General features: G+C 40.9%; 1 protein-coding gene across 5 annotated transcripts in view; it reads left to right on the top strand.

The window, feature by feature from the left end:
* The first annotated feature begins 2,890 nt into the window (after positions 1 to 2,890).
* Positions 2,891 to 15,120, top strand: part of TRMT11 (tRNA methyltransferase 11 homolog) — a 61,676-nt gene continuing 49,446 nt past the window's right edge. For 2 of the 5 annotated variants that reach the window (XM_007130683.2, XM_055087516.1), the window contains exon 1: positions 2,891 to 2,991. In XM_007130683.2, coding sequence (XP_007130745.1) covers positions 2,920 to 2,991 — 72 coding nt within the window. In that variant the 5' untranslated portion in view covers positions 2,891 to 2,919. Of the gene's footprint in view, positions 2,992 to 4,521; positions 5,197 to 9,789; positions 9,931 to 11,720; positions 11,911 to 15,120 lie in introns of those variants that run through there. The other 3 variants (XM_024122659.3, XM_028494472.2, XM_055087517.1) reach the window with 3 other exon arrangements.

The following is a 15,120-nucleotide window of genomic DNA, read 5'->3' as shown; positions in this document are numbered from 1 at the left end:
GCTAAGGAGATTATCTTAGATTCTCATTCTGACTAGTAAGACAGGAATATTCTTCTTGTATCTCCTGCTGAGAAAAATATTCGCAGCATTTTGCAAATTTATCACCTAAATTCTCTCCCCAAAGTGGGTGTGAAGAAGGCAAAACGTGCTATTATCTGTGGTACCAGGGAATCAGAGCCCATCCATCCACCCACACAGCTCTCTCCCAGGCAGTGGTTCTCAAATCTTAGTGTGCATTAGAACCACCTGGTGGGCTTATTTAAAAGACTCCTGGGCCCCACACTGGAGTTTCTGATTTAGGGGTGGGGCGGGACAGGATTTTGCATTTCTAAGTGGTTCCCAAGGTGATACTGATGCTGCTGGTGACTGCAGATTAAGTCAAACACTGAGGAGCTTTTAAAAATATCTATGTTCAGGCCACATACCAGACAAATTAAATTTGAATCTCGGGATAGATTCTGGGCCTTGTATTTTTAAAATCTCCTCGGGTAATTCCAATGTGCAGCTAAATTTGAGAACCTGTGCCCTGTGGGATTGAATAAAACTCTTCTTTGGGCTCTGTTAGAGTAGACGCTCAGGAAAATCCCTTTTATGGGACTTGAGGCTATCTATACTATATATAATTATTTTCCTACTCATGGGAAGCAACTAGGAGCAAGAGATGGTGATTATTGGGAATTGTGCTTAAACAAGAATGTGTGTTTTTTTCCTAGGAAAGCTGCACACCTACTTTGAGACAATATTTGCAAACTACTTGGCAAAATCCTTTCTTTCTTTAGAAATCATATTTGCTTCTTTTATTTTAGGAAGGAAAGAAGGAAGGGAGAGAAGGAAAATGAGAAGGAGGAAAAGAGGAAGGACAAAAGATCTGGCTCAAATGAAGTAAATGCACTGTGAACTTATCCCTAATACACCAGTTCTGCCCAAGAGAAGTAATAAATGGCATTCCATTCAAAGATGTGCAAAGCCACCTAAGCTACAAAGCTGAAGCCTGGAGCAGCATAGATGATATCCAGGTCTTGCATGGCCTTGTATTTGAAGTGGAATAAAAGACTGATACCATTACTGGTATCTTGCAATCTTGATCTCATTGCAAACAAAAGAATCAAATTAAGGACTGGCCCAAAGAGGAAAGGCATCCCTAATTTTGGCAGGCCCTAGGTTAGGCTCCTTTTGGAAAGCTGTTGCCATTTCATGCAGTTGCTCAGACTGGGGAGAGCTGGTTTCCTCTAGTTTAACTCAATTATGCTGCCATCTTACATCTGCCTGGAAATGTATGGCCCTTGATTATTAGAATTGTGGCAGCATTAGAGTTTAAGGATGACCAGGAGAGAAGGCTGAATCTCCAGCCTGTTTTCCTTCACATTTTTTTCTATGCACAGATCTTGCTTCACAGGAAGCAAATTAGTTGGTCTAGTTTGCAATTAGGGCTTCAGGTTTGTTCTGGGGAGTCTTTTCACCAGAGGATGAGATCTACTTTTCTCCACTTCTGGAGTTCTTGCTTGTTGGAAATTTGACCTCAAGAAGCTGAATCATATTTAAATCCATTGCAGTTGCTTATGTCTGAACAGGTGCCTCAGAGTCCCAACTTGTTCAGTTTTGTTTCCTGAGAGCAGCCAGTGTTTTTTCCTCTCTGCTCTTCTTCCTGAATTATCTTCATTAAGACTGAAGATGCTGAGGACCCTTCTGGAATCTTGTGAAATAGAACTCCCTCAGGAATGCTTCACTATAGTGAAGTTTCCATAGTTCTTATATGACTTGTTAAAATAAAACTTTACTCTCCAAGCTGTTCAAAAACCCCTTGTTTTTTTACTCATTGCAAAAATCTAGTCTTACTATGTATGAAGAGAGTTTTTCTCCCTCTCATTGGTTCACAAATCCCTATGGTTCTAAACCATAGGGACACCTAAACCCTTTTCAAGTGATAGATGTTTAGTCAGATGTGTGGGCAACTTTGACATTACACGTGACTTCTGTCACTGGGACCTGTTAACTCACTAATTTCCTTTCTTCACTGACTGTGTCCTACTAGTCTCAACACTGTAGTGACCTGTTATAACCAGAACTCAAAATTCTCCTTTCCAATTCCTGGTCCTTCCCAGCAATACCTCTGGTTTTTTTTAATAAGCAGCAGCCTATACCAGAGGTTCCAATGCTTACACAGTAGTAATCTCACAAGAGGGGCCAGGTCTCTACGAGATCTGCCTTGGTGCGCAGGCGGAGCTTCGCATCTGTCCAGAAGACAGACTTTGAACCTCTTTGCCCCTTCCAGTACAATTTTTTGAAAAAACTGCGGATGCAAACTAGTATATATAGAATGGATAAACAGCAAGGTCCTACGTAATAGCACAGGGAACTATATTCAATATCCTGTAATAAACCAAAATGGAAAAGAATATGAAAAAGAATATATATATGTATAACTGAATCACTTTACTGTACATCAGAAACTAACACAACATTGTAAATCAACTAGACTTCAATAAGTATAGCTAAGTCCAGCTAAGTCAGTCCCCAAAGCCTGGAGTGGTTAGAGAAGTCTGCAGGGAAAAAACAGACATTTCAGTTCACTTTCGAAGACCTAGAATTTGAAGAGTTGTAGGGGAAGTTAAAAGTACATTCCAGATGGAGGATCATTGGGAACTACACTGTCTCATCGCAGCCTGCTCTTGAACACAACACAGCTTCTCACACCAGCTCCTGGTACACCGTGACCTCAAACAGAACGCACCCGGCAGCGGAGGAAACCTCTCGTTGAGCTGCGGGGCTCAAACCCCGCAAGCCGGGAACCTCCGCAGAGAACCGACTCTCCCCACTTCCGCTTCTGGCTCCTCAGGCTCCGCCTTAGCGGAAGCGGTCTGTAGGGGAAGAAAAGAGTGAGACTCGCTCGGTGGCGCAGGCGCGCTGTGGGCTGATGGGATGGCGGTGCCGGGACCCGTGAACAGGTATCTTCTGCTCATGGCACAGGAGCACCTGGAGTTCCGCCTGCCGGTAAGCGCCGCAGTGACCTCCATCTCTTTTTTCTGGAGAGGACGGCGGGGTGGAGGTTGGTGTGCGGGCGGAGGCGACCCACGCAGTCCGAGCCCGCGGGCGTTGGGGGTCTGTGCTTGTCGGGGAGGTCACGCGTCCCTCCAGTCCCTCGGCCCCTGGGATTGGTCTGAGCTTTGCGGAGGTTGTGAGAGAGAAGTCCGAGACAGCCTCTCAGCCTTGCTAAGCATTTTCATTCATTCTTAAGCTCATGTGCCATGTACATGAGTCAGGCAGGTACAGGAGTCAGGCAGGTGAATATGACCGGTCCTCTCTCTCCTGGAGCTCTTCATCTAGAGAATAGAGACAGCAGACAGAAGTGCTCAGGGTAGTGTTTTAAGTGTCGAATATGCGGGTCAGGTTTCGTGGGGGTTGGCGTAGTGGTGGTGATGGTGGGTGGTAGGGTTAGATGATGGAAAAGTTGGGGAAATTGTTTTATTTATTCATTCAAGAAACATTTTCAGAGTACCTGTAATCGAATACTCTGGACGCTGGGGATATAACGATGACAGAGTTTCTATCTTCAAGGAGTTTACTGTTTAGGCTAAGGGGTGAGCAGATGCATAAACATAGCACTATGAAATAACGTTGGTAAGTGCAGTGATAGATAGGTAGGGAAATATCAGCATATAGAAGGGAAATATGATCCACCTGAGGGGTGGGTGATGTTGGCCATTAAGATGGCTTCCAGGACGGCATGACACTTGAACTGTAACCTAAAAGAAGAGTAGGAGTTAGCCAGGCCAAGGAGAGACATAAGTAAATTAGAATTACAAGCTATTCATTATTACGGGATTACCAAATATGTAGCAAAGAATGACAAGAAGAGAGGAGGAGAGGAGGGTAGGGTTCAGAAAATGCAAAGCCTTAAATACTCTGGATCTTAGAAGGGGACTTTATTGAAGAATTTTAAGGTAGTGACAGAATCAGATTTTTTTTTTTAAAGAAATCACTGGCTGCAGTACAGAGGATGGATTTGAGAGGAATAAGGAGTTAGGAGTTGAGTCTCTTGGAATAGTCTTGTTAATAAATTAAGAAGGCCTGAACTAGGGCAGGAGGTAAGAGGGTGGAATAGACTGGGGAAATATTTAGGTGATAAAATCATCAGGGCTTGATGATTGATTGAAGGTGGGGGCATGAGGGACCAATCAAGGATGATTGCTGGGATGGATATACGGGTGTTTCCACTTAAAATAGAGAGCACAGGCAGCTGTATGATTTAAATTTTGGTTATGCTGAATTTGTTTTGCTTGCGTAACATCAAATGGAGATAACCAGGAGGCAGTGAATATGAGTATGCACAGATGTTGATAGAGCTGCGTGTACTGGTAATTAATATCTGGGACTCTTCTGCATATGAACTCTAGGAGAGAAAATGAAATTATTCAGAGAAAGCATAGCTTCAAAAGAGTGGTGGGCTAAATGCAGGTACTTGGAAGCATTGATATTAAGGGGAATTGGGAAAAGGAGGTCATGAAGAAGATAGGCAAGTGTCAGAATAGGAAGTATGTGAGACCATAAAAATCAAGAGGGTAAAGTTTTAGGATTTTGCTAGAGTGGTTGTGTAGTTTTAGGCGAAGAAGCCAGATTGCTTGGTTTAGTGGTCACTGGAAAGTGAGGAAGGGGAGATAGATTGCTCTTAACATAAGAAGGGAAAGTAAGAGATTGGTTAACAGTTTGAGGGGGCCCTAGAGTCAAGGGAGGATCCCTATCCCTCTTGGAGAAATTGGCATGTTTGTAGGCTGAAGGGGAAAATGGATATAAGGGCCCAGTGGGAGGTGTTGGCCTTTCAGTAGAAGGGGAGCGTGGGCAGAGGAGACTTAAGATGGGTGCGGGTAGTTGCCTGAGGGCCTGTTTTTTGGGTAATGAATGAGTCAAGGTTATTTCTTGAAAGATGGGGGACCAAGAGATTGAATGGAGAAATTGAGAAAAATAGTAAAATCTGAAATAATCATTGAGAGCAAAGAGGGAGCTGATGAGCTACAACAGTTGAGTAGAGAAGAACTCAGGTGTTAGAGCGAGGCTGAAAACCCAGCTGAGGGTGAAGAGCATGTATTTGTAATTGTGCCAAGATTCTGTGATTTTCTTCAGTTGTGTTCAACTCACTGGCCTTAGGAGTTTTGAAGGAAGATTGTGGCATTGATTCGGGACTAATGTGTTGCTGGGCAGGTGCGTTGATAAGATGGGGTGCAAGGACATAGAGTTTCATGGAAGAAGTAATATTTTAATTAGATCGTAATTGATAAAGGAGATATTCTGGGGATGAAGAGGACCAGAAAGCCCATTTCAGTGAGAAACGAAAGCAAGTGTAGAGGCACGGAGGGATGGTTGATTATGGTGGTTTGTGTGTGGAATGTGAGGGGAAGGAGGATGAAGTAATGGTCACTGAGGCTAGAGAGGTGGGTAGGGTCCAGATTTTGGAGTGTTATGAAACCATTGGAAGGAATTTGGATTTTGTTTTAGATTTAATGGAGCGCCATTGACTCTTTTTTTTTTTTTTCCTTTTTAAGCCAGAAAGTGACAAACATTTTTTCTTTTTCTTTTTCTTTATTTTTTTTATTTTTTTATTTTTATTTTTTTTTTCAGAGATTAGTCAAAGAAAAGTTATCGTTTTATAACTCCTATTAAGGAAGTATATTGGTTCTGACCCACAGTGAACAAGAGATTAAATGGCTAAATACAGGTACATATGCACTATATTTGGTTCAAATACTTTTTTTTTTTTTTTTTGTGGTATGCGGGCCTCCCTCTGTTGTGGCCTCTCCCGTTGCGGAGCACAGGCTCCGGACGCGCAGGCTCAGCGGCCATGGCTCACGGGCCCAGCCGCTCCGCGGCATGTGGGATCCTCCCAGACTGGGGCGCGAACCCAGTTCCCCTGCATCGGCAGGCGGACGCGCAACCACTGCGCCACCAGGGAAGCCCCATTTTTTCTTTTTAAATCACTAAGTGACTAGCAATCATTTGTGTTTTAAAAAGATAGTTCTGGAGTACCAGAGAAAGGATACCACTTAGAGGATATGGGGTGGAACTAGAGAGAAGCCAAGGAGGGTGAGTGCCTATAGTCAGATAATGCAGGGAGAATGGAGTGGTTAGGCTGCAGTCTTAAAAATAGCATCCCTAGTATTTGCTGGTTTTACCTGTTTTTTCTTTCTTAAATTCTTCTTAGAATCTTTCCCTTGTGCCAGTTTAATCTTCCAAAAGCTCAGCCCTCTTTTCTGTCTCCATTGTCCCAAGGCTGAAACTCTAGTCTGGCATTCAAGGCCTGCAGTTGCATGGTTTTCTCCTCTGTATCCTCCCACCCTCTCCTCCCACAAACAGTGCACTCAAAATAGACTTCCCCATTATTCCCTGAATGATGCCCTCTTGTTTGGATCTTTCCTATCCCACTCTTCATTTTACTGATTTTATATAGTCAATATTCATTTAGATTTGCCCACATATTTGTTTATTTTAGGTTTATATTTTTTACTTGATTCTTTTTCAAATGTGCAATTTCCTTTTTTTTTAAATCCTCTACCAAAATTCTTCATTTTGTCTTTTATCCCCTTCAATATAGAAAGCACAGTTATGTTAAAGTATGTAATTGAAAAAAGGGGTCCTATGGGTCTATTTCTTTTATGTATTGTTTCTCTTGGTTCTTTTTCATATGTGTGCTGGGTTTTTGTTAAATATATGCCAGATATATTTGAAAATTTATTTGAAAAAATAAGTGAGGGCTAGAATGATGTAAATCCTCTTGAAGAATATAGGAGCATTAACACACTAGGATCACTTGAACTCATTTTCAGCCATTAAGTTCTGTTTCTGTTCTGATTTGCACATACTGCTAGTGTGTATAGCTTTTGGGGAATGCCAATCTAAACTGGGTGGTTTATCAAACTTCCTTTCCTTCTCATTGTTGGCCCTATACTCTTTTTGTTCCTCTAGCTCCTTTAAGCTGTCAAAAGGGCTGTCCACCCTCACAGCTGCTTTTGGAATTGGTAAATATCCCAGGGAGAGAGTGACTGCACCTTGAGATTTCTGTCCTCTCCTGGATCTTGGTTTGGTAATACTTGTAATCTCTTGATGCCTTCAGGCAGAAGTCAGGTTTTTTTTAAAAATTCTTTTCAGCAGGAGGCTTAATCTGAATCACCTAGTTTGCCATCATTGGAAGTGAAAGTCCTCTCTCTGTACAGATTCTCCCTGTGTTTCAGGGCTTAAGTGAGTTTCCATTGAAACTTTTCTTCTAAAACTGAAGTAATCTTTTCTTCCTTTGTACTCTGGTACAATACTTCTTTGCTTCTTTAAGGGCACTCACTGTTGTACACCTCACTTTTCAGTTACTGGATTAAATGTTAGTTCTAGTAGAGCTTAAGCTCCCTCAGGATAAATATATATTTATCTTTACATAGCTCAGTGCCTTGCATATATTAGTTGTTTAATAAATACTGAATTGAGTGAAATAGGATCTCTTCAGGGAAGGCACTCAAAAGGACAGTCTATACTTTTGGACCCATCTACTGTATGAGAACTGCTAGGCAGGAAAGCTATAATGAGTAGATGCCTTTATGATTTAAAATGAAAGATTGAGTGCAAGTGTGGTCTGGTTTTACCTCTGTGCGGTTAATCAGGGCCAGTTTTAGTTGGCAGCTGCCTTATTGTACTAAAAGTAAAGTTCAGAACCCTGGGTTTTATTGCTGGTTCTGAAGCAAACTAAATGGATGAAAGAGTGGCTAAAAGAACTGAAAAGCTCATGTGAATTAATGCATCAGGTATGCATCAGATCATGCCATATTTTTATATCCAATGTCTAATATAAATTCTTCTGTTCCTGATGTAAAAAGACTCTCAACTGGAAAGTGAATTTGCCATATGATGAATAAAAATCTTGTGTTTTGGGCTTCCCTGGTGGTGCAGTGGTTGAGAGTCCGCCTGCTGATGCAGGGGACACAGGTTCATACCCTGGTCCGGGAGGATCCCACATGCCACGGAGCAGCTGGGCCCGTGGGCCATGGCCGCTGAGCCTGCGCGTCCGGAGCCTGTGCTCCGCAACGGGAGAGGCCACAGCAGTGAGAGGCCCGTGTACCGCAAAAAAAAAAAAAGAAAAAAAAAATCTTGTGTTTTGATTTTTCCAAGTAGGTTGATGTTGTAGTTTAATATGTGTTTTGCTTTTAAATTTGAAACTTGGATTATCACATTTAATCTCACTTTAAATCATTGCTTAGATCTTAGGTAACGGTGCTAATCCTATGCCGTAAATTTTCCAATAATTCTCACTTTTTAAAAAAAACTCTTAGAACCTTTGTGCTTTAACCTGTTGCTAATTTCTAACAATGTATTCCAAGAGCAGCACACTTTCCTGTTTTAAATGTAAAGCTGATTTCATAATATGGTTTAATACAGAATGAACAATAATCATTCTAGGTCAAGAGACAATCTATAACTTCATTTTTTTCTTTTAAGTATTATAACTTTGTCAGTCTCGCTTGATTTCTTGACTCACTGGACTTTAAGGATAGTGTTGGTCATCATCAGCTTGATTCCTTTAATAACAGCCTAGGTTCTTTGCTCCATTTTTTACAAAAGACCTTACCTCGTGAGGTAGCTGATTCCTGTTTTATAGGTGGGGAAACGAACTAAGGGTCAAAGGAGTTAAGCTTCTTGTAAAAAAAAAAAAAATCCCACAGCTGCTATTTGGAAGAACTGAAGAACAAATTGTGGTCTGACTCTGAGGACCAGTGATGTCTCCTATTCAAATTTGTGTCACCCATGTTGCAAAATGACTTTAGGACTACCTTCAGTGATTTACTGATAGTCTATGCTAGTTCTTGGTCTGTCCATGTGATTCAACTGAGTTCAGCACCTTCTAAGGCCAGGGATTAAAAAAATGGTTTGTTGCATAGACAAAAGGGAAAACAGAGAAGGTACTAGTTGTTCAAACCTCCCATTCTTCTTGGTCTTGAGGTGGAGGACTTTCATGGTCTGGGTGTACATTCTCTCATGGTGGCTGTGGCTCCTGATGGGCTTGGTGTTAAACGTTCCTTCCCCTAGTTGGGACAAAAGGGGATTGTAGGCACCCCACAGTGGGGACACTTATCTCTCATTAGGTTTACTCCTCTGTAAGACCTATACAGAGGAGTGGGATTCTACCTGTTTTATGTTATTTGGGGAGGCAAAATTTATAAGTAGTATAAATCATAAAGTTTGTATAATCATCCTGTGTTTATCAGTACACAGTGATTGCTTCATAGACTATATGTACTATCTGAACAGATTTCAAGTTTGCATACCTGATGTTTTAAAGTAGCTTTTGTATTCTCTTTCTAGTTCTGTAATTTTATCCAGAAAGAAGATTAATGTACTATAACTTGTACATAATGAATCCACAGTGATGCTTCCTAGTTAATCACTTTTCTTTTTTTAAATTTAACATATATTTATTCATCTAATTAACTGGACAAGACAACAGAGTTAATCTCTAAAGGGACTCCTGACATTTGGTAAAATTCTATTATTCATCTTTTAGTCTTTTAATCATAAATTAATACATTACTAATGATTTTAGTTTCTAGAAAAAGAATGGTTCCAAATACAGCTTGTAAACAAATATAGTAAAAATAATTTTCTGTGCTAGTAATCAAAAAATTAAAATAACAAGTTAAAAGTACTATTTTTTAATCTACTTAATTAACAAAAACAGTACAACATCCAACTGAGCAGTAGTGAAGGCAAATTGATACTCTCACCTTATAATTTAGAACAGTCCTTTAAGAAAGTATTTTGGGAGTGGCTTCAAGATGGCAGAGGAGTAGGCGTGGAGATCACCTTCCTTCCCACAAATACATCAAAATTACATCTACATGTGGAACAACTCCTACAGAACACCTACTGAATGCTGGCAGAAGACCTCAGACTTCCCAAAAGGCAAGAAACTCCCCACATACCTGGGTAGAGCAAAAGAAAAAACAGAGACAAAAGAATAGGAACGGGACCTGCCCCTCTCGGAGGGAGCTGTGAAGGAGGAAAAGTTTCCACACACTAGGAAGCCCCTTCACTGGCAGAGACGGGGGTGGTGAGGGGGAAGCTTTGGAGCCACAGAAGAGAGTGCAGCAACAGGGGTGCGGAGGGCAAAGCACAGAGATTCCCACACAGAGGGTTGGTGCCGACCAGCACTCACCAGCCCGAGAGGCTTGTCAGCTCACCCCCCGGTGTGGGTGGGGGCTGGGAGCTGAGGTTCAGGCTTCGGAGGTCAGACTCCAGGGAGAGGACTGGGGTTGGCTGCCTGAACACAGCCTGAAGGGGGCTAGTGTGCCACAGCTAGCCGGAAGGGAGTCCGGGAAAAAGTCTGGACCTTCCTAAGAGGCAACAGACCATTGTTTTGGGGTGCACGAGGAGAGGGGATTCAGAGCACCACCTAAACGAGCTCCAGAGATGGGTGCGAGCCGTGGCTATCAGCGCGGACACCAGAGATGGGCATGAAACGCTAAGGCTGCTGCTGCAGCCACCAAGAAGCCTGTGTGCAAGCACAGGTCACTATCCACACCTCCCCTCCCGGGAGCCTGTGCAGCCTGCCACTGCCAGGGTCCCATGATCCAGGGACAACTTCCCTGGGAGAACACACGGCATGCCTCAGGCTGGTGCAACGTCATGCTGGCCTCTGCTGCCACAGGCTCGCCCCGCATTCTGTACCCTCCCTCCCTCCATCCTGAGTGAGCCAGAGCCCCCGGATCAGCTGCTCCTTTAACCCTGTCCTGTCTGGGTGGAGAACAGACGCCCTCAGGCGACCTAAACGCAGAGACAGGCCAAATCTAAAGCTGAACCCCAGGAGCTGTGCGAACAAAGAAGAGAAAGGGAAATCTCTCCCAGCAGACTCAGGAGCAGCGGATTAAATCTCCACAGGCAACTTGATGTACCCTGCATCTCTGGAATACCTGAATAGACAACGAATCATCCCAAACTTGAGGCGGTGGACTTTGGGAGCAACTGTAGGCTTGGGGTTTGCTTTCTGCATCTAATTTGTTTCTGGTTTTATGTTTATCTTAGTTTAGTATTAAGAGCTTATTATCATTGGTAGATTTGTTTATTGATTTGGTTGTTCTCTTCCTTTTAAAATTTTATATATATATATATATTTTTTCCTTTTTCTCTTTTTGTGAGTGTGTATCTGTATGATTCTTTGTGTGATTTTGACTGTATAGCTTGGCTTTTGCCATTTGTCTTAGGGTTCTGACTGTCTTTTTTTTTTACTGTAGTTTTTAGCAGTTGTTATCATTGGTGGATTTGTTTTTTGGTTTTGTTGCTCTCTTCTTTCATTCCTTCTTTTTTTATTACTTTTTAATTTTTAATAGTTTTTTTTCTATTTTATTTTATTTTATTATTTTCTTTCTTTCTTTCTTTCTTTTTTCTCCCTTTTCTTCTGAGCCATGTGGCTGACAGGGTCTTGGTGCTCCGGCCGGGTGTCAGTCCTGAGCCTCAGAGGTGGGAGAGCCGAGTTAAGGACATCGGACCACCAGAGACGTCCCGGCCCCACGTAATATCAATTGGCAGAAGCTCTCCCAGACATCACCATCTCAATTCTAAGACCCAGCTCCACTGAACGACCAGCAAGCTACAGTGCTGGACATCCTATGCCAAACAACTAGCAAGACAGGAACACAAACCCACCTTTAGCAGAGAGGCTGCCTAAAATCATAATAAGTTCACAGACACCCCAAAAGACACCACCGATGTGGTTCTGCCCACCAGAAAGACAAGATCCAGCCTCATCTACCAGAACACAGGCACCAGTTCCCTCCACCAGGAAGCCTACACAACCCACTGAACCAACCTTACCCACTGGGAGCAGACATCAAAAACAACGGGAACTACGAACCTGCAGCTTGTGAAAAGGAGACCCCAAACACAGTAAGTTAAGCAAAATGAGAAGACACAGAAATACACACCAGATGAGGGAGCAAGGTAAAAACCCACCAAACCAAACAAATGAAGAGGAAATAGGCAGTCTACCTGAAAAAGAATTCAGAGTAATAATAGTAAAGGCGATCCAAAATCTTTGAAATAGAATGGAGAAAATACAAGAAACATTTAACAAGGACCTAGAAGAACTAAAGACCAAACAAACAATGATGAACAACACAATAAATAAAATTAAACATTCTCGAGAAGGAGTCAATAGCAGAATAACTGAGGCAGAAGAACGGTAAGTGACCTGGAATGTAAAATAGTGGAAATAACTCCCGCAGAGAAGAATAAAGAAAAAAGAATGAAAAGAATTGAGGACAGTCTCAGAGACCTCTGAGACAACATTAAACATACCAACATTCGAATTATAGGGGTCCCAGAAGAAGAAGAGAAAAAAAAAAGGGACTGAGAAAGTATTGAAGTGATTATACTTGAAAACTTCCCTAATATGGGTAAGGAAATAGTCAAGTCCAGGAAGCGCAGAGAGTCCCATACAGGATAAACCCAAAGAGAAACATGCCAAGACACATATTAATCAAACTATCAAAAATTAAATACAAAGAAAAAATATTAAAAGCAGCAAGGGAAAAGCAACAATAAACATACAAGGGAATCCCCATAAGGTTAACAGCTAATCTTTCAGCAGAAACTCTGCAAGCCTGAAGGGAGTTGCGGGACATATTTAAAGTGATGAAAGGGAAAAACCTACAACCAAGATTACTCTACCCAGCAAGGATCTCATTCAGATTCGATGGAGAAATTAAAACCTTTACAGACAAGCAAAAGCTAAGAGAATTCAGCACCACCAAACCAGCTTTACAACAAATGCTAAAGGAATTTCTCTAGGCCAGAAACACAGCAGAAGGAAAAGACTTACAATAACAAACCCAAAACAATTAAGAGAATGGTAATAGAAACATACATATCGATAACTACCTTAAATGTAAATGGAGTAAATGCTCCAACCAAAAGACATAGACTGGCTGAATGGTCACAGAAACAAGACCTGTACATATGCTGTCTACAAGAGACCCACTTTAGACCTAGGGACACATACAGACTGAAAGTGAGGGGATGGAAAAAGATATTCCATGGGAATGGAAATCAAAAGAAAGCTGGAGTAGCAATTCTTATATCAGACAAAATAGACTTTAAAGTGAAGAATGTTACAAGAGACAAAAGACACTACATAATGATCAAGGGATCAGTCCAAGAAGAAGATATAACAATTGTAAATATTTATGCACTCAACATAGGAGCACCTCAATACATAAGGCAAATGCTAACAGCCATAAAAGGGAAAATCGACAGTAACACAATAGTAGTAGGGGACTTTAACACCCCACTTTCACCAATGGGCAGATCACCAAAAATGAAAATAAATAAGGAGACACAAGCTTTAAATGATACATTAAACAAGATGGACTTAATTGATATTTATAGGACCTTCCATCTAAAAAACAGCAGGTAACACTTTCTTCTCAAGTGTTCATGGAACATTCTCCAGGATAGATCATATCTTGGGTCACAAATCAAGCCTTGGTAAATTAAAGAAAATTGAAATCGTATCAAGTATCTTTTCTGACCACAGTGCTATGAGACTAGATATCAATTACAGGAAAAAATCTGTAAAAAATAATAATACATGGAGGCTAAACAGTACACTACTGTATAACCAAGAGATTACTGAAGAAATCAAAGAGGAAATAAAAAAAATACCTAGAAACAAATGACAGTGAAAACATGATGACCCAAAACCTATGGGAAGCAGCAAAAGCAGTTCTAAGAGGGAAGTTTATAGCAATACAGTCCTACCTCAGGTAACAAAAAACATCTCAAATAAACAACCTAACCTTACACCTAAAGCAATTAGAGAAAGAAGAGCAAGAAAACCCCAAAGTTAGCAGAAGGAATGAAATCATAAATATCAGACCAGAAATAAATGAAAAAGAAATGAAGGAAATGATAGCAAAGATAAGTAATCTTAAAAGCTGGTTCTTTGAGAAGATAAACAAAATTGATAAACCATTAGCCAGACTCATCTAGAAAAAAAGGGAGAAAACTCAAATCAGCAGAATTAGAAATGAAAAAGGAGAAGTAACAACTGACACTGCAGAAATTCAAAGGATCATGAGAGATTACTACAGGCAACTATTTGCCAATAAAATGGACAACCTGGAAGGAATGGACAAATTCTTAGAAAAGCACAACCTTCTGAAATTGAACCAGGAAGAAATAGAAAATATAAACAGACCAATCACAAGCACTGAAATTGAAACTGTGATTAAAAATCTTCCAACAAACAAAAGCCCAGGACCAGATGGATTCACCGGCAGGTTCTATCAAACATTTAGAGAAGAGCTAACACCTATCCTTCTCAAACTCTTCCAAAATATAGCAGAAGGGTGAACATTCCCAACTCATTCTACATGGCCACCATCACCCTGATACCAAAACCAGACAGAGATGCCACCAAAAAAGAAAACTACAGGCCAATATCACTGATGAACATAGATGCAAAAATCCTCAACAAAAATACTAGCAAACAGAATCCAACAGCACATAAAAGGGTCATACACCATGATCAAGTGGGATTTATCCCAGGAATGCAAAGATTCTTCAATATATGCAAATCAATCAATGTGATACACCATATTAACAAATTGAAGAATAAAAACCATATAATCATCTCAATAGATGTAGAAAAAGCTTTTGAGAAAATTCAACACCCATTTATGATAAAAACCCTCCAGAAAGTAGGCATAGGGGGAACTTACCTCAACATAATAAAGGCCATATATGACAAACCCACAGCCAACATCATTCTCAATGGTGAAAAACTGAAATGATTTCCACTAAGATCAGGAACAAGGCAAGGTTGCCCACTCTCACTATTATTATGCATAGTTTTGGAAGTTTTAGCCACAGCAGTCAGAAAAGAAAAAGAAATAAAAGGAATCCAAATTGGAAAAGAAGTAAAGCTGTGACTGTTTGCAGATGACATGATAGTATACATAGAAAATCCTAAAGATGCTACCAGAAAACTACTAGAGCTAATCAATGAATTTGGTAAAGTAGCAGGATACAAAATTAATGCATAGAAATCTCTTGCATTCCTATACACTAATGATGAACAATCTGAAAGAGAAATTA

Source organism: Physeter macrocephalus, chromosome 10 (genome assembly GCF_002837175.3).
Source record: "Physeter macrocephalus isolate SW-GA chromosome 10, ASM283717v5, whole genome shotgun sequence".
In the NCBI taxonomy this organism is placed as follows: domain Eukaryota; kingdom Metazoa; phylum Chordata; class Mammalia; order Artiodactyla; family Physeteridae; genus Physeter; species Physeter macrocephalus.
Note: the sequence above shows the minus strand (reverse complement) of the source record. Positions and strands in the feature narration are given on the sequence as shown.